This window comes from Bemisia tabaci, chromosome 4, assembly GCF_918797505.1.
Source record: "Bemisia tabaci chromosome 4, PGI_BMITA_v3".
NCBI classification, from domain to species: Eukaryota; Metazoa; Arthropoda; class Insecta; order Hemiptera; family Aleyrodidae; genus Bemisia; species Bemisia tabaci.
The window spans coordinates 8,501,163-8,529,033 of NC_092796.1; the positions used below are offsets into that span (position 1 = coordinate 8,501,163).

Here is a 27,871-nt window from a genome sequence, read left to right on the forward strand (position 1 = left end):
ATGCTAGATTTTCCGATGTTGATCCGATGAGATCAATCCTATTAAAGGGGATTGTGTGATCACCTGTGACTCGAATTTATTCAAATACAGGAGTGTACTCCAATTCAGTAGTGCGATTTTTTTTCAAGTTTTTCATGAATGGAATTTTTCCCACCGAATCCCCTATCAGAGATAATCCCCTATTTGGCATTATCTTGCGGAATTTATTCAAATATAAAAATGCAATTAGATTCAGTACTGCGAATTTTTTTCCTTTTTTTTCAAATTTTTCATGAATGAGATTTTCTAAATCAATTCCTCTATCAGAGAAAATCCCCTATTCGGCATAATCTTGTGGAATGTATTCAAATACAAAAATGTATTTCGATTCAGTAGTGTGAATTCTTTTTCTTTCTGTTTGTTCAAATTTTTCACGAATTACATTTTTGCCACCGATTCCCTTATCAGAGACACACCCCTATTTGACATTATCCTGTGGAAATTTGGTAACAGCGTAAGTAAAACACAGGCTAGCCACGTCATTTTTGGAGGATGCGGGGGGGGGGGGGGGCAAGAAGGAGAGGAAGGAAGAGGGAATTATCATAAAAACTCAGTTTGATTCCGCGGCGGGGAGGCGGGGGCGGGGAGGAAACTCCGGAGAAAAAGGTGTCGCGTCCGAATCCATAATGCATGACTCGGAATTTTCCCCTTTCCCGTTTCGTTTTTATTCTCTTTCCCGGCCCGACGCCCTCCCTCGCCCCACGGCCCCACGCCGAGGGGACCGTGGCGACAACGACATCCTGTAATCCTCTCCCGAAAGTGAAATTTTTCGCCGCCAACACAAATTAAAAGTAACGAATAGAAAGATATCGGATGACGATCCAGACCGCCCACCGGAAAAATGGACTTGGTCTCGGTCCAATGGTGACATTGCCAGCGGAACAATTGGACTGAATTTTGCAATTTGGAACTATAAATTCTGGCTCATCTGTAAAAACACTTATGTGCATAGGGAAATTAATGGCACATACGTTTTTTTTAAACCGGGCTAGAATTTATAGTTCCCAATTCCAAAATGTAGTCCAATTGTTGTTAGGAAAAAATGATATCTTGATATTCAGTGATCATGGATCGCGAATCGTGGAGATCACGGAAGTCGAAAATGACATCGTATTCGACGTCATGACCAAACAGTTTGTCTGGAAGAAAGGCTGCTGAGAAAATGCTTGATTGATAAGCAATATTAAATTGAAGGCACAATTCTTTCCTTGTCGGCAGTGCTAGAAATATTAGACTGCAATTCGGCGTGCATTTTACTCCGGCGTATGTGTAGCTCCCACTCAACTCGAATGCTTTCAATGCGGAGCGGAACCGACCCTGCTTCCAGGACTTTATGTCCACCTACCTTTCGTCCATTAAATAAATGTCCACCGCTATTTATGTCCACATGATTTAATGTCAACAATGAATATGTCCAAAATTGTTCAAATTGTGGACATGTTACGTCCACATTTTTTTCTTCTCATTTAAATGACAGGAACCACCTCAAAAATGAATACATACTACTACTACCTTCATTCTTAAAAAAATTTCATTCATGAATCAAGTCATGAAAGAGAACAGACTCTAAGAGCAGATAAAAACATATGTTCATGTGTACACTGTACGGATATGAGAAGATGAAAACCAAAGCGGGAGCTTAGGAGACGCTCCAATGCCAAATTAAACATTTTTCAGTAACAGATGCAGTCAAAATTGAAAGTCTTTAACTAGTTATCTCGTGCGCCTTCAATCTTTTAGGATACTGTGCAACGCCTCTGACGCGAAATAGTTGCTTAAAGCGTAGCGGCGCGGCAGGCTACCAGCGTGACACGCGCATAGGCGCCTACAAACCTAACGGGATACTTCACGCGTTGCGCAATGCGTGAAGTATCCCGTTAGGTTTGTAGGCGCCTATGCGCGTTCTGCGCTGCTAACACGCCGCTCCGCTCTGTGTTAGGCTCTAATATTTAAACTCGCGGAGTCAGTGTTTTTCAACTCATGATTTTGAAATGTTTGCACTCTCTGCATTGATTAATCCCTTTTAAACTGATGAAAAGTAGTGTGGGCTTTAGAACTGTGGACGTGAAAATTGTGGACGAAGAGTCTGTGGACGTAAAAAAGTGGACATAAAGTCCGTGTACCCCTACCCTTTTCCGGAGTTAGCTCTACTCTTTAAGGAGGGGGAATCAACTCTTTCGCGGGGCTTCGATCTCTCGGGGCGAACCTCGCTCCGCGGATCAAGTACATTCCGTTGCAGATTCATATTACTCAGAATTCTCATGAATAAACCGCACTTCGTCAACTTCCGGCCAAAGTATCACAAGCGCCATGCGACGTTTCAAAATTTCCGCCGCCATTTAATTTTTTACAGATAAACTGTTGGTTGAATCCGTTCGAACATTTTATTGACCTCAATCGGCAGCACAAAATAAATTCAGTGAAATTTCTGGACAGCTTCGTTGAACAATTTATCTAGAAAATAAATGGCGGCGGAGATTTTGGAACGTCGCGTGGCGCTTGTGATACTTTCGCCGGAAGGTGATGACTTCGGATTGACTCTCCAATATTTCACTGGAAAAAAAAGAATCTTAAATTTGCCGCCAAGAAGTATTTCTTCTTAAATCACGAATTTTGCTGGTTAATATAAGCTACTTTTTTGCTTAACCCAAGCATTATTTTTCTTGAATCAAGAAAAAGTCAGCTTAAAGCAAGATAAAGAAAATTCTTGGCGGCAAATTCAAGAATTATCATGCTTGATCCAAGCTACTTTTTTTCAGTGTATATGTTTTGCAAAAGAACGGCTCCTTGTTTTTGGTTCAATTTGGCAACGCGGGCAAGCCGCTGATTTTTGAGCTTGGCGCGAATAATGGAAACAAGGAATTCGCGGCGGTTCTCGTTCTAATCGATCCGGGAGAGCGGAGGTGCTCTTGGGGTCAACAATGGGCATGGACCAGGGCGAACATCCCTCTTGTAGGCTCAGTTTCCCCCGAACGCGAAGAAACTAGGCGTGTCAAATCCGAAAATCTACAAACCGTGAAGCCCCCGATCAATCCGGTGTATGGACCCGGAGCCCGAGGGTCCGCCACGGCCACAAATTTCGATACAAATTAGGTTATTATGTGCAATTTGTCCCTCTCCACGCGACCAGCACTGTTGCCTATTTGTATTTTATTTACATGAATTTTCGTCGAGGAAGCGAGAAAACCGCGTTGAGCCCGAGATCTGAGATTATGGGTTCTATAGCATGGACATATGGGTTACATTTTGTTATGAGGAACCACTATTTCCGGCTATTCCGGCAGAAACAACATATATGCCATTGATTTCCTCATTCAGATACGTGTTTTTATGGAAGAGCTAGAAATAGTGGTTCCTTATTGCAAAATGTAACCCATTTCGTAGTAATAGTAGTGGAGGTTTACAAACGTTATCACCTTCGAGAGGTCTCGTATTATGAAGCATTTAGCGTAAAAAGGGTGTATATCACTGAAAAAAGAATTTCGTTCGTATGCACCGAATTTTGGTGTTCCCAACCATCCCAACTGATTCGGTTCGTCAAACTAGATTTTCGGTTTGTCAAACCGACCTTGTGCGGCGAAGTGAACCGACAAACAAAGTTTGGTCGTATACATATACCGAAAGTTCAGTTTGACAAACCGAATATTTTATGGAATACTGAATGTTCGGTTCACATGACCGAATTTTTTTTTTTTAGCGACAAAGGCACTTTCAGAGAGCTTTTTTCGGTTTGATTCTTTTCAGCAAAACTTCAATTACAGCCTAAAATTAATGCGATTAGACCTAAATTTCAGAAATCAAAATAGAAATTACTATGCAGAAATCTCAGCAAAAAAATTGATTCGTCCCTTCTTCGTTTTTCACGACTAAGAATCCGATTCAGATTCATGCTCTTAAATTTAATGTTTGCCAATTTCTTTTACTTTATATTGATACGGTCTGAACGGACTATTTAAGTGGTTTTGACTTTCGTTAAGGAGCTGACATATGTATTTTTGATCTTATACACATCGTATGTTTTAAGTTCTAATCAGTAATTCAAGTTGCATCAACGCCAGGGAAACTTTTTCATCAATGTGGCGAAACTATTTTTTTTTTTTTCGATGCATGGATGGTCAGATTTCGATCCTGCACGGATAGCTAGATCATTGCGGTAAATAATCTGCTCAAAATTTTTGAAAAAAAGTGGAGAAATATTGCCAAACTGGCAGCGTTGCTGGTGGTATCGAATCATTAAATACATCATCGTTTGGCCGCATCTTTGGCGCGTGAAAGATTGCCGCGGTTTCCGTGGTGCATTAGGATTAGGGAATGATGCCTTCATCAGTGGATACAATCATCCCTCTTTAAACGAAAGCTTCATCACAAATCTTCGGAAAGAGCACATCGAACACTCAAAGGAGGGGCTTCAGCGTGCCGCCATGGTCTCATCGAAATCAACGGACAGACAGTGAATTATCACGGTGATCACCAGACTTTTTGGTTCAAAACCGTACACATCCACACTTATACTTCTAAAACTACGATTTTCGCGATGTCTTTTTACACCAATAATGAACTTGCAAGAGGAGATTGATGTCAGAAATTCTCGGTTTGAGGAGACTCTTTTATAGAGGAAGCATACAAGGACAATTTGAACAAATTTCCTAGTATGCTTTCAATCCACTTCACCATTGTACTACAAAAAAAAACTGATGAATTGGTTTATCAGTTTTACTTTAATCGATAATGAATTTAAACTATCGATTTCTTAAAATTATTTTTCCCCCGTATATTTAGCGTTTTCCCGCTGATAATGTTGAAAGGAAGAGAAAATTTAAATTGATATGAGTGAAATTGGCGTCTATTTTGTGGGATATCACTGCATTTCGGGCGACGAATGTTTATATTTTTCGCTTGGCGGTTCATCTTTACATGGCAAATTTTCTTGGTCGGATGTTACCAGGACCAGATTAAGGGGGGATTATGGGCCGCGGCCCATGGCGGCAAAATTAGGGGGCGGCAAATTTTGCAATTTTTTTTAAATGCAGGTACAAAAAAATCGGATTCAGAAAAAAATCATAAACAATAAAAGGTGACAAAATCTCTCATTTCCTGAGAGTTCATTATTTTCTAATTTTGTCGTATTTCGGTGATACAAAAGACTGCGCACCTTTAATTAGTTGAGTTAAGAGAGAAACCAAACACGTAATTTGGCCTGAGCGGCGCGCAAAGAGAAGTGATGACGAGGACTTGAGATGAAAAGGAGAAGCCCTCGACGCGGCGGTCGGCATGTAACAAATATTAGCGCCTACAAGACTACATGAATACTTCATGCATTGCGCCAAACACAGTGTGGTCAGCGCGGCACGGCGGCGGAAGTTAAAATTATTAAACCACATTTATGTTTGTTCTTTCTTAATTTTTTGGTTCATTTCTTACAAATGAAAGGCCTTGTCCCCACAGAGATAGGTTTACGGAACTGAACTTTCGCTTGAAGTTCCGTGAACTTTTGCTAGTACTGTTGACAGGGCTTACGCAAAAAATGTGTCCAACACGAGTGAACGCGTCTCTCTGGCACGTCACTTGATGGTTTTTATTGATGTTTCAAAATGAATGAGAAGAGGGCGGCAAAATACAGGCGGCCCATGGGCGGCAAGTAGGTAAATCCGGCCATGGATGTTACAGGTATATCGACAACTTTCGGCAATCATCACTGATCAAACATCGCAGGGGCAGGGGACTCAACTCAAACACGCACAATTTCATGAGCTTTTTAAAACTTTGACGTGAACTTCTAAAGACCGTGAAACGCCTACAGAAGCAGTAAAATCTTAATTTTTGGGAGAAAATATCTGAGTCGAACTGAATCCCTTGTCAAATTATCGCGTTATTCGTTGCAGGTTACATTCTCAGCCCTAGAGTCCCTTTATACTGAGAGTAAAGACAATACGAATCCATTTCTGATTGGGGGTCACAAATGGGAATAAAGATTACATTTTCATCAATTGCAAATTTGTAAACTGAGATGGACCAGGGAATTGGGGGTACGGCAAAGAACAAATGGAATGAGAGAGGGGACGGAGATAGGAATTCGGGAATGGGTTGATCAAAGATTACAAAAAACGTCCGATTTATGTAATCTTTACTCCTGTTTGTGACATCCATAGGCCGCGTTGTCTTGAAACTCTCCATGAGGGACTCTACTCAGCCCCGGAGAATTACATGGAATATCGTGATACTTTCTTGGCCGAAAAGCACTTAAATGAAATTCGAATCATTGGAGTTTGATATTGCATCCGTCGGAATAGCGGAATGGTTAAGAGCGCGAATTGAGTGATTCGGAAGCCGAGACAACAAGCCGACCTCGAGCGACACCGTTAAGCAAAGACAGACAGGCAAAAAATGAGGGAAAGAAAGGTCGAAACTCGCTTTTTTAAGGATTAAACACGGCTAATTGAATCTGTAAACAAGAGAGCCGCGAGGAAGAGCGTCAACGTAAATAAGCGATGAGATTTCGTCGCTCCACCGACGCAAAAGCCCCAACTCCAATCCCGCTTGAGCCCCGAAAAGCGTGGAGTCTTACGGGGGGCAGGGCTCATCTTGAAGCGTAGGAAAAAAGCGGGAAAGAGCCCGTAATTATAAGCCTGTTAGATAAGGGAAAGTTAAGGCGAGGAGGGTGGCCGAGGGAGGGCGTTGAACCGGGGGGAGGGAGCGCCACATTGATTGGAGTAAGCAGCCACTCATGCGAGAGAATCTGATTTAGGGTTGTCCCTGCAGCGAGGAAATCCCTCCTCCGATCGCGGCTTGGCGCGGGGCCGGGGCCGGGGACACAGGATGCCGCAAACCCCGCTCGTTCCGCCGGTCACCTTCCGCGCGGAGCCCCGCGATTGGAGCGTCCCAACTGTTGGACGCCGGCCCAGATTTCCCGACGCCTCTGGCAACAGCTGCCGAGCCGTCGTCCTGGTCCTCCTTGCCATCCACGCAACTTCCGCAAATTCGATTTGTTCGAATTATTTCTTTTCCTCGCCTACAGATCGCCGGTGTTTTCTGACGGGAGATTTGGATGCCGTTTAGCGAAGAAGAACTTGGTGACATGAACTTGGAACTTGCCTACAGTTGGGGGTACCGATTACCGGTGTTTTCTGACGGGAGATTTGATGCCGTTTAGCGAAGAAGAACTTGTGACATGAACTTGGAACTTGGAAGTCAGGAAAATATAAATTTCAAGTTCGGTTCCTCCGTGAGACTATAAACATACCGTTCGTTCCGGGCTCATAGGCCGAAAGTTCCGTGTTCTGGAGCCGTAGCTTCGATTGCTTCGGGTGCTTGCCCGGAACTTTCGGCCTCTGAGCCCGGAACACGGACGTTATGCGTATATAGCCCTTAAGTACAGCTTCCACGGCCGGAGTTTTGTTTTTTTTCAGTGTAAAATAATCAAGTTAAATTTTCGCATACTGAATATTTTTAGCAAATTTTACACAAAAAAGGTCTCTCGGCCTCTTCTCAACTTCGTGAGTTATAGCCCACCGAAGTCTTTAATATTCATTGCCAAAAAGTACAGGAGTAAACGCTGGAGCCTGGTCTGCAATTTGAAATTCAAATTTTGCTAAATGGTGAAAATACAAGAACTTGAAGGGAGCGATCGAATCATCCTGTATATTAAACGGTGAAGTCTATTAAGGGGACCGTAGCTCACGAAATTTGATATGTACCCCCGGAGTTTCCTCTCTTCATATTTTGTCTGATAATAAAAAATATTCGATGGATCCAAGCAAACGGGAGCTTAAGGAAGGGTGCGGGAGTGCTGAAATTCGGGGGTATATAAAGATTACACACATTGATATTTCGCCCTCAATTTTTGAGGTAGGCCAGGAAATAATTTTTTTTTTCAAAGAATAGTTACTTAAACAAGGATTTGTATTTTCCACTTCCGCGTCTGGCTAGTAAATATTATTTTAAAGTCCTGCTGAGAATCTTGAAACTGTCTCTAATTTTTCATTTTTGCGTATCATACTTAACGCACAATTTTGCACCAGTGCTTCTCTGTGGTAATGGAACATGTTGAAGCAGAGTGTCTCAGTAATACTGAAAATTGGCCATTTTACAACCGCATGGAAAAGGAAGTGGGCACAGAGGAGCTGAAGTTTAGTCGGGAGATCTTAGGCTGAGCAGCTGCAGCGACTTGGCGGGAAAAGAGAAACGAAGTCGCCCCTTTGCTGTGGAAAAATCGGCTTGAAGGCTCAAATATTGTCTGGGAACTTTTTCAGAGACGATTTGATGTAGCTACGAGCGGAAAATACTCTTCCAGGAATACATGTCTAAGCCGGTTTACATCGGCAGGGTTGGGAAGTTCAGAGCAACGCTTATTAAATGCGGTGTTTCTGATCGTTAGCGGGTGACACCCTTAGATTGTGCATCAATATTCGCCGTGGAACTTCGTCGCGATGAGTGATAATTTTTGGTCCAGTGGTGAGAAGCATAACATTGCTACGAGAGCGCGCAAAGGAACGGCTCCAGATTCGAAATTTTGGAAGATTTTTAGAAATAAAAATATGATGCTTCAGAGATGATTTGGATTTTTCCCCATTGATGGGACAATGTCCTCCTGTAAGAATTTCAATTGGTCCGAAATTAACTTTAATGGTGTCCAAAGACCAATTTATCTTGATTTTCACAGAAATTCCCCATAATTTTTACCTTATAATTAACATACATTATCCACTTTATGAATAGCTCGTTTTAAAGGCTGGGACTCCCAACTTCGTCGGCTGTTGGTGGAAAGTCGGTTGATACACGTTCAAATAAGAAAATCGTATAATGGCCTGGTTACACGCTCAAATTTCCTTCAAATTCCGATCAAAATGATGACCAAGATGGCGGTCGAGAGTTATCTAGATTGATGAGTAAAATTAATTAAAACAGCGTGTTGATTGAAATAAGCATGAAATAAGCACGGTTGTGTGGAAATCAGATGAAGGATGAGCCCCACATCTCTACCATCAAATTTTCGCAGGTCGCAGAAATTTGATGGTAGATGGTGCGCACCAGTCACCATTTGATCGAAAATTGATGGAAATTTGAGCGTGTGACCAGCACATAAAGGCTGGGACCCTCAACTTCGTCGGTTGTCGTTGGAAAGTCGGTTATTACACGTTCAAATCAGAAAATCGTAAAGTTGCGTCAAGAAACCGTTTAATTTTCGCATTAGTGCGTCTCGTCCTCAAAATTTTTAACGGCGATGATATTTTTTATCATCCGCATTGTTTTGGAGGAGAGGCGCTGGGCTCCCTTTGGGCGTGTCATCAATTTGTTTGCTGCTGCACAGGACAGAACAGAAGAGGAACAGATCTTTACTAACAGAAATACCGGGAGCTTTTCAACCGACAAGCTGGCAGCATCGCGAAACGTTTAATGCGGCCCTGCTTAAGCCAGGCCGAAAGGAGGGTTCACGTCTCGGAGACAACTTTCAAACTCCCTCCCTTTTCGACCCCCTTCTCTTCCAGGACCGTCACTTCCCATCCCTTAATTTATTTTAACTTTCACACAGACCATTTTGACACTCTCTGTTTGTTCCGATTCTATACCGATCCTGAATTTTTGTTCGTCTCCCGATTAATGAATGCAAGCACGAAGTCTTGATTTTTTAACGAGGTGTGAGAAAGCATGCTCAATTTTTTAAATTTGATTATTTGCATTTTCATCAGAGACAAATAGATACATTTTCATTAGTAAAAATCCAGGCGACGTTGCAACATTTATTTATGGCCATTTAATACGCTCCTGAGATAAATTCCAAATTCCAATATTTTACGCAACATTAGCAAAACTGGCTCTCCTGAAAAATGTGCCTTCTTGTATTAAAGTTCCTTTTACCATGGACGGTCACAAATCGATGACAAAGTTCAAAATCACGTATCTCCATTGCGGTGTTTCAAAATTTCTGCACCTTTTTCATGTTTCCAAAAATAAACATGCTACCTTTACAGCTTGAAATTTCTGCAGAAAATCTTATATCAGAGAGAAAAATTCAAAGCGTTTCAAGGAATTACGTTGATTGACTTTCCAAATAAAATATAGAGTATTACAGAAAGTCTGCAACGTCGCAAACGGAGATACGTGGTTTCGTACCTCGACCACCGAAAGGAGGAGTGAACGAGCAGTATGTGCTCTCTCTAAACATTATCTTTTTTTTTTTTTTTCAATTAATTTCCCCTCCTCAGTTCTCATCCTCGGCGTGGCAAATTTTGCGATTTATCGATTGATTTGCTATTTAAACCTGTAGAAAAGGATCGATAAACAGGTCATTCGCAACGACAACGATCGATAAACGAAAATAATCGATTCTTGACAAAAACTTCAAATGGGGAGATATCGAAAATCGATCGTTCACGCCTCGCTACTTGGGCACAAGCGTTTATTCTTTCAAAGCGTCTGGGCATGCGCCTACAAGACTGCATGAATACTTCTCGCATTGCACCAAACGCCATTTGAGAGTTATTTGCGATAACTATTCGACTACGAGTTGTACTGGGGAGAACTTGAAATTGGTGAGAATAATTGGAGAGTACTTACGCTAGGAATGTTGTCGCTGGTGCAGACGCCCTCCTGAAGGAGCCGGTCCCTGATTTCCCAGGCGAAAATGGACGGACACTCCCGTTTGAACTGGGATATCCGCGCCACCACCTCCGCCGTCGCCACCCGGGGCTTCGAACCCCCGATCGCCCGAGGCCGGATCGAGCCCGTCTCGTAATACCTGAAATCCAAAATCACAGAAAAATCACACCGGTTCAAGGAAACTCACAAAAATATGCGTAAATACTTATTTTCCATGGAGGTTACAACACCGAAACCACGAAGTGAAATGATGTTTCTGCACTTAGAAAAAAAAATCGGTCATATGCACCGAACGCTCGGTGTTCCATATCATCCCAAATATTCGGTTTGTCAAACTGAGCTTTTGGTTCAAGTAACCGAACGTTCGGCATATATGACCAAACTTTTTTTGGTCGGTTCACTCTACCGCACAAGTTAGGTTACACGAACCGAAAGTTCGGTTTCGAACGTAAAATTCAGTTTGACGAACTGAATTAGTTGGGATGATATGGAACACCAAACTTCGGTGCATACGACCACCTTTTTATTCAGTGTACCTGAGTACATTTGAGTAGTTTTAAATATTATATCAATGGCTAAAGTGCAAAACCTCGTATCTCCATTGCGGTGTTACAAAAGGTCGGCTCTTACTTTCACAGGCATGACTAAACAGAACAAGCAGAAGCTCCGAATTTCAAGTCTTTCAATATGATTTATAATATTCTGTTTGATAATTCTCTTTGTCTTTCGCTCTGTTCGGAAAGGAAGGGTTTTCTTTAAAATAAACCTCACAAAAATGTACCGTTCAAGCAAGCACTGTTACTCGCTCCAAGGAGGAAACAAACTGCGTTGTTGGGAGGGGTGTAAATATCCTGAGTATTTGTCACAGTCAAGGGGCAATACACGTAATTAACAGTAACTGCGCGTGAAATGCATGTATCCTTCACTCAAGCCGAGGGAGCAGTGTTCGGGAGAGCTGTGTAGGGGTGACTTAAAGGTCTTGCTTAGATTAATAGGACCTACCGAGGCGTTGCCATGAAAATAATCAGCGTCACCCACCCTGATAGACTGGGCCTCCTCGAGAGACCACTTTGCTAACCAACTTTGAGACGCGGTGCTATAGAACGGGCATAGGTTTTGGCAGAATGCCTTTGTATGTAAGACCCATGCAAGTATCCTTTTCCCCTTCGAACTAGGCTTTATTTTGCTTCATAAAGAGAAATGCGAACTCCTCGATAATTCTCGCAAGATTGCTTATAATTACTTACAATACATCAATAAATGTTGTATTCATAGATAACATAATAAAAACATATAGTATACAACAAAAAAACTTTTTCTTCTCTTCTCTGATTTCCGCTTCCATATAAGTTCTCAGTTTTTTCTCATAGTTGATGTGCGCAGAGATCCCTTTTGCCAACCAAGAAACTGAGTATAAAATAGAATAAATGAAAAAACCAAAACGTGGATCCTCTTTTGATGATAATGGGAGTATGTCATCTAGCTGTCATCCCTCCAATCCAGTCTGTTATCGCATACAGAGAGTCCAGCTTTTGGTTAGTTTCATTTCGCTACTCTTGGTTTCCTGGCTTAAAATTTAGGGTTGGAACAGACTTGGTCACCCAATTTTCGTTTTTGTCTCCTAATTGGACTTCATGCAATAAAAAACTACTATTTCTGGCTAATGAAATAAAAACATCTACATCTGCCAACGGAAACTCTTAGCACGTTTATCATATCTGAAATGAGAAATAAACGAACTGCGTTAAGCAGAAAAGAACCAACCCACATCAGCCATTGCGAAATTAACTGGGCAACCCAATTTTTTACAAGAGAACGTATGCGCAATTTTCATAGAAAATTTTAAGGACTTTGAAATACGTATACTATGCAGAAAATTCACTGAAGTGTTCATGTAACGAATGAAATTTCCCAATTAAATTTGGCAATAGCTGATGTGGCTTGGTTCCTTTCCATCTAAAGCGCTGGAAAAAAACACGTTGGATCTAGAGTCCAGACTCTTAAAAACATCGCCAAGAAAAAGTACTCTTGATTCAATCAGAATCTAGCTTAAATCAAGAACCAAGCCTCTTAATTTAATGAAGCAAAAATTCGATTGAATTAAGAGTGTTTTTTCTTGTCAATGTTTTGAAGAGTCTGAACTCTAAATCCAATGTGTTTTTTTTTCCAGTGTGGTCCAAATAATAGCTTTTCATTGCAAGATGTAGTCCGATTGTAGGTATTCATGCTAATAGGAACTATGTGCATTGGGGTTGCATGCAACGTAGTTCCTTTCAGCATAAAAACGTAAAATTTCGAAACTTAACACACTTCTCTCCCTTCTCTCGACAGATATAGGGGACCCCCTAGCTGGCGAACCACACACGGACCTCATCGGAGTCACTAGGTTCTAGGTTTACAGGGCAGCGATAATATGCGGTTTGCGCCTGGACGCGGAACCCAGTTTCTGGCACGGGCGTCCTTGGGCCCCGGACGTGGGACGCGGGACGTTGGGACGTGCAACGTCTAGGGTCGGACGTCAGGCGTTGCCGGGCGCTAAGTGGAAGCGACACGAGAGAACGCTCGGCCTCGGATCCGTCCACCTCTATCAGCACCCATCGATCTCCCCGGCCGAAGCGGCACGACGCGACGCGGCGGTCCCCGGCCCCGGCCCTGCAACCGCCTCCCCCCCCCCCCCCCCCGGCCTCCCGCGGGGCGTCCTCCCCCGGTCTCACCCTTTGGCGTTTCGCGCCCGAGCGCGCGATTTTACGCAACGGCGGAATCCACCGAGGGGTGCGCCAGTGTTGACTCCCTGATTTGCTCCGACGACGACTCGTTGCCGAGTTGTGCGCGCGGGCCTCGCTTCGGAGGAAAATAATATTGCGATACTTTTACACCGGGGAAAAAAAAACTACGAGCTGTATAGACGTACCGTCCGTTCCGGGTCCAGAGGCCGAAGGTTCCGGATGCTGGAGCCGTAGCTTCAATTGCTCCGGGTATTACGTCCGGAACTTTCGGCCTTGGAGCCCGGAACGCGAACGGTATGTCCATGTAGCCCGTAGAATCGACTTCCACGGTCAGAGTTTTTTTTTCAGTATTTTAAAACGCCGATTTAATATTTTAAAGCTACAGTGTAGTGTCGCGACTATCAGCGGTGATTGGGGCGGTAGGGCCGGACCCACATCGGATAATCGGAAATCGCGAATAATCTAAGATCAAGCAATTTGGCGAGGAACAGTGATTGAAATGACTCTATGAAAACTCTAGTCACATATCAGACAGAAATATATGCATTAGCCCGAAATGAATGCGTCTTACCTTAAAAGAGGGCATTCTGGCAAACTTCATTTCTGGATTAAATAATTTGTAGAATTTTCTTTTTTTGTTCATTTTTGCTAAGAAGCCACCGAAAAGAAATCGGGGATAATCAAACGCGGAAATTTGAGACTACAATATATTGAAAAATACTACAGGAACATTTTAATCGCGCTGTCACTGTTTCATAGTGATATTTTTGACTCTATGTTTTCTAAAAGCCGTCATTTCCCAGACGAAGGAACGTAACTTTCCAAATTGGCTCAAGCACTTCCAGTTTGATTGTGTAGATCCTCTCGTAAAAGTGATAAGAAAAAAAATCAATATAATCTCAGTAAAACAGTCTCGAAGAATGAAACTATTCGATGATCGGCCGAGGGGTGGATTTACTCTAAAGTCATTCAAAATTTGTTTCCAAAAACATCATTTTTTATCTCAGTTTTTCACCCCCTCCCCACTTTTAAAGAATCTTTGAAAGGTGCTCTATGACGATCGCTGTTACCACAGACCAGACGACACGTTCAGGGTCCTTTCGGGGCGGTGAGGTGTCCCCTCGGGCAGGAATATGGGTCGATGCACGTCGTGTCCGTCTCTTGTGGCGTCGTCTTTTTCCACCTGTTGGGCGGCGGTATGCGACGCGACGCGACTGCGACTCGGTGCCGACCCAGATCGGAAATTCGACACCGTCAACACAGGTGGTTTCCGATTCGCTCCGCCGCGGCGCTGTCATCGCTGTCGTTCGCCACCAAATATTTACTTTTTGTCGGATTAAATGTCCCGATTAAAATCTGACGTGCCCAGCGATGACGGCGCACCTCTTGATATCTATCGGAAAATCACTCCGGCATGGCGCTTAACTCTGCCTCGACGATTGAACTCGAGGTAAAGTATTTTGATACGGGTTCGTGGGAACTTTGGTCTTTTCGAACGCAAATAAATTGGATGGATTCACACGGTGAAAAAAAATATGGTAGATTTTACCTTACTCTAACACAGTGGTCGGGGATGGTAATAAACACCAGACTCTAGGGTAGCATTTACCATAATATTACCACCCCATACCACAGTTCAGGTGAGTAATAATACTATAATTCTGGTTACTTTTCCTAAAAAGTATCACTGTGTAAAAAATCTAGTAGACTCATAGTAGATATTACCATACTTTTTTTTTAGTTTACTGCATGCTGCCTGCTGACTGCATTTCGCGTTTCATTTTTTTGGTAGAGAAGTAAACGAAAAAACTCATTGGAACTTTTAAACAAGCAAACAAATTTAAAAAGGAACTGACCTTCCTAAAATTTTTGAGACGCAGCCATTTGAAACTTGAAGTATCCTAGAAATATCACAGGGTCTGGCTCCGGAATGAGCCAATTCAACTATCTTTTGTCGGGTTGAGTCGGGCAAAGGTCGTCCACCGACGAAAACGCCTCCCAGCTGGTTCACACCGCTGTGCCCTGAAATATACCACACGTAAAATCACATGACATCAACTCAACGAGTACAGCTCAACACTTCTGAAAAGTCCAGGTCACACTCGAGTTTTCACCGGGAAGATACTGCAAAGAATTGAGTTGTAAGCGTCGCAGGTGAAAATTGTTCAAGGAGACTAAAAAAAATCACACTCGTTGAAGTAACGAAAACTCGTAAATTTTTACAAGTCTGATTACTGAGAGTGGTTTACACACACAAGGAAAAGCTAAATAAGTAACTTAAGTAAACACAGATAATCTAAACGGATGTTGCTATTAAACTTCAAATTTCCTCTGAGGCGCCAAGCGGGAATGGCAGGCAGGTCAATTACCACCCTCCCTGTATCGGAAAGTATGACTTTATGTTAGGGTGAATTCTGTAAATTTGAGGGAACTTTTGATAATTTTTGATGTTTTACAAGAGGAAATTTTGCCTTTCTTAATTCACTTTTTCCCCTCCTATCTTGAGATTTGGCTTGAATGACACTCCCTGAAGTCCTTGTTAGGGATTGCTATGGCAGGCAAAAAATGAACTCTAGAAACGAAAAGAGCTAGGAAGAAAAACTGAGAATATTCATCATCAGGAAACTTTTGATCCATACACTGAAATTCAGTTCCAACTGTTTCCCTGTCTTTCTGGTAAGCCGTCAGAGGCTTTGAAATCAAGCGCCTCCAGGAAACCTGAAAAATCGAGGAATTTTAATTGCGTCATCGACTATGAGGCACAATGTTCCAATCCTGGATTATGAATTTCTAAAATAATTTTTTTTTCACCCTTTCCATCTTAATTGTAAATATAAACGCTGCTTAACATTAACAAAGAAAAAGGAAGAAAGGAATAAGAAAAAGAAGAAAAAAATCGCGGAACAAAATGTGTCACACAGGCCGTGCAGAATCGTTGTATAGCATCAAATGATCACGATCCGTAAGACAAATTTGCACCAAATTTCTTAACACACTCAAAGAGAGGTAAAACTATTGAATAATTTTTCTTGAAAACTCACCTTCAGAAATATAATTCAGTCCTGAAACACACAGAGGACGTAGTTTGTTACCCATGAAAATTCCAAGAAATTCATAACATAAAAAATAGACACTGCAATCATACCATATTGATCGTGAAACACTTTACTTGTGACCCCCAATCCCAATAAGTGATGAGAGCTTTAGTTAACATTGGAGAAACCTGGGATAGTGGGCGAGGTGCATTCCGCCGCTTTTAAGAAATCTTTTTGATGTTTTATTTTATTTATATTTTTATTTCATTTTTTTGCTGATAAACTTCTTGTGGCAACATTGTTTTTTATATCGTCGAAGGGTGTATCGGTGCGAGACAGCCTGTCTTTTAGTGCATTTTGAGAGGTCCTTTTTTGACTGGATCTTCTATCAAAGTGACTCAAGTCAGTCGCGACGAAAAATTCAAAAACCCGAGGACCCATTGATGACAAGCATCGCTTTGTGGGTGCAAGGACAAACTGTCCAGCAACGCCCCCTAAACGCATCCAAAATCGCCGCTGTGTTGCCGATGTGTGATGGTCAGTCAAGTAATACCTGAACATATACCGCATTTCTTATACGATTGATTTTGATGCCAGAAACATCTCTTTGGAGGAATTATTTAAACTTGTTTTTTAATTGTCGCCTAGGAGAATGACTTTTTCAATCATTCTCCTAAATGTATGAAAACATGTTTTCCTTGAAAATTACCATTAGAACTTCAAAAAACAGATTTTTTTTTTTTTAAATACGAGAATATATTATGTATGATTGCATAATTTGTATTCAATCAATGTATTCTGGATCAATTTGAAGAACATTGATGACAGCATGTGACGCAAATTTGAAATGAAGTCGATGAATGAAGTTCGATAGTTTATTCATTGAATCGATTAAGTGATTTTTTGTAGACTTTCGAAAGGTAATTCAAAACATTCAATCACTTACAGGCACCAATGAAATGTATTTTGAGCCCAACTATGTAGACGCCATTCAGTATGTTTTGAGTAGATTTTCCTTAAATTTTCTTCACCCATTTAAAAATATTTACAGGGCATTTAAATGAGATATTTTTGTCATTATCCTTTAAAAAAAATAAAATATGTTTGGAAATTTTGAATAACCGGAATGGATTTGCACATTATTTGATTTGAACCACCATATCGGAATAATGTGAAAGATACTCGACTTATGAGCGAAAACATAGATCATTTGAGTGACTTTTTCAAAGAGCATTATAGTCATTCTACATGATAGTGCCTTACGATAGAACAGTGTTTTGGACATATTTCCTGATTTCATTACATGAGTGCACTGAAAAAACATATTGATCTGAGTCAGACTCTTAAAACATCGACAGAAAAATACTCTTGATTCATCGATTTTGCTTAAATCAGAACCAAGCCTCTTAATTTGAGCGTATTTCCTTTTGATTTAAGCAAAAATCTGATTGAATCAAGAGTATTTTTTCTTGTCAATGTTTTCAAGAGTCTGGACTCTAGATCCAATGTGTTTTTTTCCAGTGTTGGCAACACTGGAGCGGAGTATCTTTTATCTCCACCCGCCTTTTCTAGTGTAATTATTAGCGTGGGATTTTTTTGAGAGTTGGATCCCGGTCAGGTGTGAATCGGAGTCAACTAAGTCAGGAGCTCATTCACGGAGCCGCATTCTTTAGTTTCGCGCGTTTATCGGCTATTGAATTGGTCCGAGTCGTAAAAATGTTTAACTGATCGTTTTTTAAACACCTACGCGACAGTCGCCGAGGACTCCCTGGATCCTCGCCCGAGGCGCGACGTTCCTTGGCTACGTGGTCCAGGTTTCGTTCCTTCTTATGCTAATTTCTCGAGAGCCCCTGGAGTCCCGAAATAGTAACTGCTCCTTATTGTCGGAAAAAAGGATCGTCTTTGTGACTTGAAATCGATGCGGCGTATTTGTGCATGTTCGAGAGAGATTGCGGCGCTAACAGCGTGATGACAGAGTCGTATCTCGAAGATGAGAAGTAGAATTTGATATGCGCCTCCAAAATTTCACAAAAGTTGGAGTTTTACTCTAAGAAATCGTCTAAAAAAATCATCAAAGCGTGGGCTCTTAATAATGCTCTGCTATGCTGTCAATGAGGTGTCGCTTAGATTCGGGAGAAAAGTTAAAAAAGAGTCCCGAACACATCTCTCCTACCCTCGGCTGTGTTACTCACGTAGTGCTTGAAGCACTACTGCGAATAAGACAAACGGAAGCAAACACAATATGGAAGTAGCGGGTGGGAAATGATGCGCGTTCACGACGGCGCAGAGATACAACTATTCGTACTTGATGGACGTTCGTGCTGCATCTGAGTAAATGAAGGCGCGATGACGCGAAGCGTGGGCTCTTAATAATGCTCTGCTATGCTGTCAATGAGGTGTCGCTTAGATTCGGGAGAAAAGTTAAAAAAGAGTCCCGAACACATCTCTCCAACTAGTGCTTGAATCACTACTGCAAATAAGACAAACGGAAACAAACACAATATGGAAGTAGAGGGTGAGAAATGATGCGCGTTCACGACGGCGCAGAGATACAACTATTCGTACTTGATGGACGTCCGTGCTGCTTCTGAGTAATTGAAGGCGCGATGACGCGAAGCGTGGGCTCTTAATAATGCTCTGTTTTGCTGTCAATGAGGTGTCGCTTAGATTCGGGAGAAAAGTTAAAAAAGAGTCCCGCACACAAGCAGTTACATCAGGACCGAAAAAATGGGTGAATTGATACAGCAATACCATACAACCTGACAAAGTTCATCATCCGAACTTAAAAAGTTGGTTTGCTTCTCTTGGCACACGGAACAAAATGAAATTGCTGATTTAACAATTTTGTAGTTAAAAAGTGTCCGACATGTTTCAATATAGCTTTTACAATACAAATATGTCACATAATTCAATCACCCCCGTGGTTGAATATGCTTCCCACTATTGTAAAATGTACATTTGGTACATGTTGGACATATTTTTTAACGATTTAATTGTGAAATCAGCGTAAAATGTAAAAATAAAAGAAGAGCTGAAATTTTGAAACATCGCGATGGAGATACCTGGTTTTACACTTTTGCCATCGGTATGCGCCCCTTTCTAACTTATGGAACTATCCCTACACAAATGCGCAAAAATTTTCTACGAAATTTTCTCTGATCTGATAATTTAATCAAGTTTTCTGACTTGTGTCAGCGACGGACCTTACCCATGTTTTGGTCGCGCAGACATGACGGCGATGCAAGCCAAAACGAAGGAGCGAGTCGCCGCGGAAAAAACAAAAGCATCCGATACTTTTCCAGCCGAGTAGCTCCGTGAAGCGGATCGGCCCGGACCCTGTCATCGACGTAATTTAACCCTCTCCGCCTCCAAAAAAGGAGCCAAGACGAGCACCAAATGAAGACCAAAACAGAGAAAAAACCTATCGAGGGCGCGGGGATTGCGGGTCGAGGCGATACGATTTTCGATCCGAGTGAAATACCTCCCAGAATTCACCGCTCATCGCCTTGCATCGCTTGAAAAAAGTGGAATATGAATATCCTCTAAAAATGATCCGGTTCTTTGTAACATTCCCGAGAGTCTCGTCCCTGTTACTACTTTTTTTTGACCTGTCATCCTCCTTCGCGCATTTGACGCTCTCGTGAAACAAGGTGAAAACTTGGCTCAAAATTTGTAGGTAGAATGTACCTGTGAACAATTATTGAGACGTATTTATGCTATATGGAGTGGTGACCTTTGGTGGTGACCACCACTCCACCTTCTTTCTTTGCACTCCAGGGGAAACCTTTCCTAAGACTGAGTCCATGGGCTCAAAAGAAAAATTCTTAATCCAGCTCTGCTGAAGAGCTTATAAACTAAACACTCGCCTAAACCAAAACCATCGAACACCGGAAGACTAAAAATGGCGAGGGCATTACTGTCATACTAAGGAAGAACGCCGTATGGACATTCGAGAGTTGCTGATTTTCCTCCACTAAAATTTTTATTTTTTTTAAAGAAAGATCTGATTATTTTCCCTTGAAATTTTCAAGGACTTCAGGTGAAATTGTGAGAAAAATTATCTTAAAATTGGAAGAAAAATATTCATAAGTTTACCAGGAAATTCTTACTTTATCAAAGGAAATTTGGCAACGTCTGAAGGTTCATGCGGTATTTTTCCTTAGCACGGCAGATTAAGTATGTATTTAATCGGTAACCTCATCATAGAGAGGGGGAATCGAGCTCTGCTGAAACAGAGATTAATGTAGATCGCGGTCCCGGCTCCGGGTCTTAAAATACTCCCGAAAAATTATTCCCAGATCCACGATTAGCATAAAAAACAACTTTGGTCGTCGCTCTTTCGTAAAAAGCGAATCCCGCTGGCTTCCTGGGGACGGGGGCTAAGTGAAATCTGCACGCTGTTGTCTGAAGACCCGAGAATTGTATCCCTGGAACATGGCGAAGTTTCGCTCTACGAACGCGATGAGACAATGTTGAGGTCGATTTCCCGCGCTTTCACGTCAGAGACAAATTATCCAGGGTGTCGGAACGCCAACGCAGCCCGGAAATGGAAAAAAAATAAAATCAAAAACAAAAACTCACTAAATAACACGTTTGGGCTCAGTGTGAAGCTCGATTTCCTACAACGCCCCTAATCTGTGCTAGCACGTATTAATATCGAATTATGACGTGAATTTTTTGACATGAACTTTGACACAGTGATGGAGGATTTTGAATATTTATAAGTGAATTTTTTTGACTGAAAATTCAAGAAACGGAATAAAAACGGAGAATGCGCACATTACTACTTCGCCTTCAATTCTCGAAGTAGGCAAAAATATTCCATCCGTGTAGCAATAGTTACCTCTGCGAGGCTTTGAGTTTTCTTTAGCTATATACATTGTGTTAGAGATGTTTCTCACTGCACTGTGCGCACTTTCAGTTACCAAATTGTTATTTTAGTTATGAATTCGTCGTTAAAACCGGACAATCAAGCAAAGCTTAAAATTTTCAATTGAATCCTCACAACTCCCTCCAATACTGCAGTGGTAAGGGAAACGCCGCATGAACATTCGAGAGTTACAAAATCTCCTCTTAGAAAATTTTCATTTTTGAAAAAAGTTATGAATATTTATCCTTGAAAATTTCAGACTATTTAGATTAAATCTAGAACAAAATGCTCTGAAAAATTGGAAGAAACAAATTCACAAATTTTCCCGAAAATTCGTGATTTACCAAAAGAAATTTGGCAACGCCTGAAGGTTCATACGGCGTTTTTCCTCAGCACGGCAGAGTAACGCGGCAGTTTAATCGCGAGACCCTCGAAAAAACGGGAGGCACAAAAATATCAGGAATGGCGAAGATGCTCGTGATGAAGAGTCGCCATTACCATGCGAGAGGAATCCTCACCCCTCAGGATTCTCTCAGAGCACCACCGAAATCGAACAGCGTCGCGGCATAGGGCCCTCGTTAGCCCTTACGCTCTTTTCCGAACAAGGCGTTCCATCGTCGCCTCCATACCAGGAGATGCTGCCGCCCTTTCTCGCGTCTTTTGTGCTCGGTGTATCTATACCTATATCTATACGTCTCAATAAGTCTCCCCTGGCGGAGTGTCACCGGCAGGCGCTCTCGCGACGCGCGGATCGCCAATAAAAACATTTCCTCCCTTGAGGAGTTTATGATGTACTGAAGGTATGCCATTATCCCCCCTCTGCTCCGCACCAGGCCCGGCCTCCCCGAGACCCATTTTAAAATATCGACTAATTCCTCCGCTTACTTTTCTCTCCGCGAGTTCCGGCGCCCTCTCTCTTCCGGGCTTTTTTCACGAGCAGTGTTGCCGCTTTACAGCCGGAGTGTTTCTTCGTGAGGACACACTGGGAAAAAAATAGACATTGGATCTAGAGTCCAGACTCTTGATAACATTAACAAGAAAAAATACACTTGATTCAATCAGATTTTTGCTTAGATCAAAAGGATATCCCCTCAAATTAAGAGACTTGGTTCTTGATTTAAGCAAAAATCCGATTGAATCAAGAGTATTTTTTCTTGTCAATGTTTTTAAGAGTCTCGACTCAAGATCCAATGTGTTTTTTTTCCAGGTACATGAAATGGACCTGGAAAAAACCTTTGATTACACTGAGAAAAAAACATTTGGTCGCGTATGAACCCATAGGCTCGGCGACTAGCCATAAGGTCAATCTGCCACTGGCAGATACGCCCCCTTGCCGCGCCGGAAATGCGCCCTTCTGACGTATAGCAAAATAAGAAGAGAAACAAAATTACGACCGAGAATCCTTCTATGTGGGAAATATTATCTTAAATGAACGGAAAAAGAGAGAGTTAGGAGTGAAGAAAGGTGCTTTTACGCATGATAATGGTGAACAAAGGTCCAATAACTACTTTCTGAAGCGTAAACACTTTTCTGTACAATTTTCACTTTTTTGTTGACATACAGGCGCTATATCAACCCCCCCCTTTCATTCGCTACGTGTAACTCCCTTAGAAGCGATGGTCCGTTCGATTTTTAGACGTACGCACCCTTTATAGACTTCTTGAGAGACCTCTAAACATGTTTTTTCCTTTTCAAAATGTCTATTGATTTGGACATACCATAGCATATCTAGGCAAACGTAACCTTAATTTATCTCGAAATTCAAAAATAAGAGACATGTAAAGTGTAAACGCCATACAACTATTCGCGCAAGATGGATGTTCACATTGCATGTATGCTGTATTGCTTCAAACTAGTAGCATGTATGCTACTAGTTTGAAGCACCATTACGAATAAGACAAACGCAAAAGAAACACTATATGGAAATAAAGCTAGGGGAAAGATGCCCGTTAACGACGGCGCAGAGATACAACTATTCGTACTTGATGGACGTCCGTGCTGCATCTGAAAAATTGAAGGCGCGATGACGCGAAACGTGGGCTCTCAATGCTCTGCTACGCTGTCAATGAGGTGTCGCTCGGATTCGGGAGAAAAGTTTAAAAAGAGTCCCGAACACATCTCTCCTACCTCTGGCTATGTTACTCACGTAGTGCTTGAAGCACCACTACGAATAAGACAAACGGAAACAAACACAATATGGAAATAGAGGGAGGGTTATGATGCGCGTTCACGACGGCGCAGAGATACAACTATTCGTACTTGATGGACGTCCGTGCTGCATCTGAAAAATTGAAGGCACCATGAGGCGAAGCGTGGGCTCTGAATGCTCTGCTACACTGTCAATGAGGTGTCGCTCGGATTCGGGAGAAAAGTTTAAAAAGAGTCCCAAAAAACCCAATACGAAAATAAAGCGAGAGAAAGGATGCCCGTTCACGACGGCGCAGAGATACAACTATTCGTACTTGATGGACGTCCGTGCTGGCATCTGAAAAATTGAAGACGCGATGACGCGAAGCGTGAGCTCACAATGTTCTGCCAAATGCTGCCAATGAGGTGCCAAAAAACCCTAGTGTTGATACGGTTTTTTTCCTCAATCTGCAGTCTATCAGCCGGCCTATTTTGTTCATATAACCATTTGCTCAATTCTTAGAGTCTATCTTCGGTTCATGCCGCTGAGCTTTTTCTATAAAGTTCAGTTTTTTTGAAGGAGATTGTGGTTGACTCAACAATAACTCCTGTCGCGGTATATTCAATAAGGGCGTTTTTTAAATGTTGAGCATAAGATTTTTAAAATCAAACTCATATTTGTCACCGGTCTACATTTTGAAAGATCTGAGTGTGTCAAAAAGGAATCGAAACATATTTGCACAGCTCAACGCTAAATTGCTATAATCCCACCTCGGCAACTGAATTCTACACCCCCCTCTATAATATTAGCCGATCGCAGGTTATAATTGGCGCAGATTTACCTAATCATCGTCCGGGTAAGCCGGTGACCTGTTTTGACGGCCAGGTGTCACGAGAGATTCGGATATCAAACACGAGGTATGAGCTAAACACCCATTTACATGGCAAATCTTTGTGTTATGATGAGGGTCAGAGTAGCTGAGGAATTGGGCAATCTGGTCTGTTCGGATGCACGACAGCCCTTTCAAAAAACCATGTAAAGCAGGCATCAACAATGCGATGCATATCGCAAGGAAAGACTTCTGATACAGGGTGCCCAAGAAGCTGGGTAATCGTGCGTATAGAAAAAGCATCAGTATTTGACCGCTCACGGAGAAAGGATCATTTTTCGAAGAGACATTGCTTGCCGAGGAGCAACTTTTATCAAGTTGCATGGGTAAAATAACTGGAATTTGAATTTTAGATTGATTACGCTCGCTAGTATCCCAGGAATGAGTTGTCGGCGATTTTGTACGTTTTGTGTCAAAAGTCAAAAAATTTGAACAATTTTGAAGCACAATCGGGTTGGAATGAAACTTGATTATCCTCGGAAGTGAATATTAAGGAAGAACATAAATCACGATTATCAAGGGGTAATTTAACTAATTTTTCATTAATTTCATGGAAAAGGTCGCCTTTCTGCCCTTTTTGGCCCTAAAAGCTCATTGACCTCAAAATTAACGACATGCAGTGGCGTGGCGTGCTTTGCGATGTATCGATTGCTATGCCATTTAAACCTATGAAAAAGGATCGATAAATAGGGTGTTCGTAGCGAACACCTTAATAATAGATTCTTTACCATAGGTTTAAATGGCATATCAATCGATACATCGTAATTCACGCCACGCCAGTGCCGACATGTCCGTACTCTCTAATTCTTCCGTGCTAAGAAAAAACGCCGTAAGAACCTTCAGGCGTTGCCAAATTTCCTTTGAAAAAACACAAATTTCCTGGTAAACTCATGAATATTTTCCTTCCGATTTTTCAGATAATTCTGTTTGCAATTTCACCCAAAGTCCCTGAAAATTCCAAGGAAAAATATCCATAACTTTCCTGGAAAATACACGTTATATCGGAAGTTCGGCAACTCTCGAATGTCACACAGCGTTTTTCCTTAGCACGGCAGCATTATTGGACCCATCATCAGTGCAGCAAAGCCTCCTGATTTCTCTGCTTCCAAGCTCAGAGAGGTCGTGAAAAAGCCTCTAACTAACTTTCGTCTTATGAAATTTTCATGTGTACATATTGAATTAGTCAATCTTGAGGAAAATTATCCGGAGCCCCACTCGATTTGTTTTCGCTTACCGGCGCGGAGCACCCAGTGGGCCCGAAGACGAAGGGACCGCGGCTGCTCGCTGGAGGGGGGGGGGAGGCGAGGGCCGGCTCTAATGAGATCTCGAGTTGAATAGGTGGCGAATAATAGGTTGGAAACATTTTGATAAACATCGCTGACCGAGCAAGCGAGCGGGGCCGGGGTCGGGGGACCCTGGCAGGGTGCCGTCGGTGTCCCATTCATTCGCCGAGCCGGGATCCCCGAGATACCCATCGGGATCGGGATGTGAACAAGCCTAATCCCTAGGAAACATCCCTCCGCCCTCCCCTGCGGTCGTTCATCATATGCCACCGGTGCCGAGTGGTCTGTCATGTCGCGTCGGCCAAAGGCCCTAACAAGGGATTTCTCAAGGATTCTATGCTCTTCTGTTGCCGAAAAGAGCAGAAACGCCCAAATTGGAACCGATTTTTTTTTTCCAAATCACGTAAGCGCCAAAATTGCGAATGCGCGAAAAACAACACTGGAAAAAAAAGTAGGTTGGACCCAGAGTCCAGACTCTTAATAACGTTGACAAGGAAAAATACTCTTGATTCAATCGAATTTTTGTTTGAATCGAGAGTCATGCCACTTAATTTCAGCGAATTTTCTTTTAATTCGAGCATGAAATCCGATTGAATCAAGAGAAGTTTTTCTTGTCAATGTTTTTAAGAATCTAGACTCTAGATCCAAGCTACTTTTTTCCAGTGAAGAAAAACTGTTTTATTAGCTTTGTTGACAATCTTCGAATTCCAAAGAATGTATGTTCTTTTAGAAGGCTTATTTAAAATCGACATGATTGATTACATCAGAGAAAACGAAGAAAAAACAACCCCTCCACCAACAATATAGAGATTGATGTTTACGTGATTTGGAAAATGATCGGTTCCTTTTTGAAATCAAGTTTTTTTCCGAATTCGATCGATCTAATTTAAAGGAACTAACCGATTCATCTAAAACAGCGATATTAGTATCATTTGTTTTAAACGAGAGTTATGAGAAAGTGATGAATGCGGAAAATTGACGCCATTTTTCAGACGAGGAAGCAGTAGTAGGTCCACATCATTCCGCGTAAGAGCCGTGGCTATTGCTACCTTACGTGTCCTGAGTATGCTTCGACAATTTTGCTAATGTCTGAAATTGTCTGAATTTCATGTTTAAGAAAAACTACTGAATGAACTGAGCACGAGAACATTTGCAGTTTCTAAATTGATTCTAAACTATTTTATAATTTTGATTTTAAGTCATATCTCTGAGGGAAACACTGATCTACATTTTGTCAATCGAATAACATATACTGAAAAAAAAGTTCAGTCGTAAGAACCAAAGTTCGGGGTTCCATATCATCCCAACTAATTTGGTTTGTCAATCCAAATTTCCGATTCGTCAAACCGAACTTTCGGTTCTTGTAACCGAATTTCAACGGTAAAGTGAACTGACGAACAAAGTTCGATCATATGAACCGAATGTTTGGTTACTCAAACCGAAAGTTCAGTTTGACCAACCAAATAGTTGGGATGATATGGAACACCGAGCGTTCGGTTCAAATGACCGAACTTTTTTTTTCAGTGTACCATCATCATCAGGTCAGGAAATCTGCATCAATTCCAACAATCATCGTGAAACCAACCATCGAGGCACATATAGTAAAACCAATTTTCAGGCAGGGAGACTCATCAAACAAAAAGCACGTAAACTGACTATTTTTTTGATAGTTTTCCACGATTCCAAGGACTCGCGTGGCCTATTTGCGGTCAACTGGCCAACAAACAAGCGACAAACGGACCGCTCTCCGAGTCGGCCGAAAGTGGCCTCAAAGGCCTCCTTTCGCCCTCAAAGGTCATCCTGTGAAAATACCTGATGAGTTTTGACAGGGCCGGCTACACCTGTGCCGCTATTGTCTGCATGTTTGCGCGCTCCACGAGAACAACGCCAGAATCCCTCTGGATCTGGACTTCACCGCCCCCCAGTTGCCACACCGTCCAATTTTCGCACTATACTTAAAGTGAAAAATCTGAATTTTTTGAGAAATTTGGCAGCGCTGTTGCATCTTTGGTCCATTCATCGAGCCGCTCCCGGGGGGATAGCGGCCTGTGAAAGCGATATATTTACTAGAATATGGTTCGCTACTTTGCTACTCCTTTTGTGAGGCTTTCGCCGCTGCATTTTATTAATCTCAAAATTATATTATCATGCTTCATTTAGTTGACATCTCCTCGAGCCTATTATCCTCCTAATTCGTCCCTCTCGGCCTTAGTTTGGTGCCTTTGACGAGCGCCGACCCGGTCAGCTTTAACACTGATTTGCCGTTCCTGGCTGTTCGTTCCGCGTGCAATATAGATATCAGCCA

The 27,871-nt window shown here is 42.0% G+C and overlaps 1 protein-coding gene across 3 annotated transcripts in view; it reads right to left on the reverse strand.

The window, feature by feature from the left end:
• Positions 1–27,871, reverse strand: part of LOC109040318 (paired box protein Pax-6) — an 83,135-nt gene that overhangs the window by 41,969 nt on the left and 13,295 nt on the right. For 2 of the 3 annotated variants that reach the window (XM_072299237.1, XM_072299235.1), the window contains exons 3-5: positions 16,403–16,423; positions 15,218–15,383; positions 10,594–10,774 (exon numbers count right to left, since the gene is read on the reverse strand). In XM_072299237.1, the coding sequence (XP_072155338.1) occupies positions 10,594–10,774; positions 15,218–15,383; positions 16,403–16,423 (368 nt within the window). The remainder of the gene's footprint in view (positions 1–10,593; positions 10,775–15,217; positions 15,384–16,402; positions 16,424–27,871) is intronic. The other variant, XM_072299236.1, reaches the window with a different exon arrangement.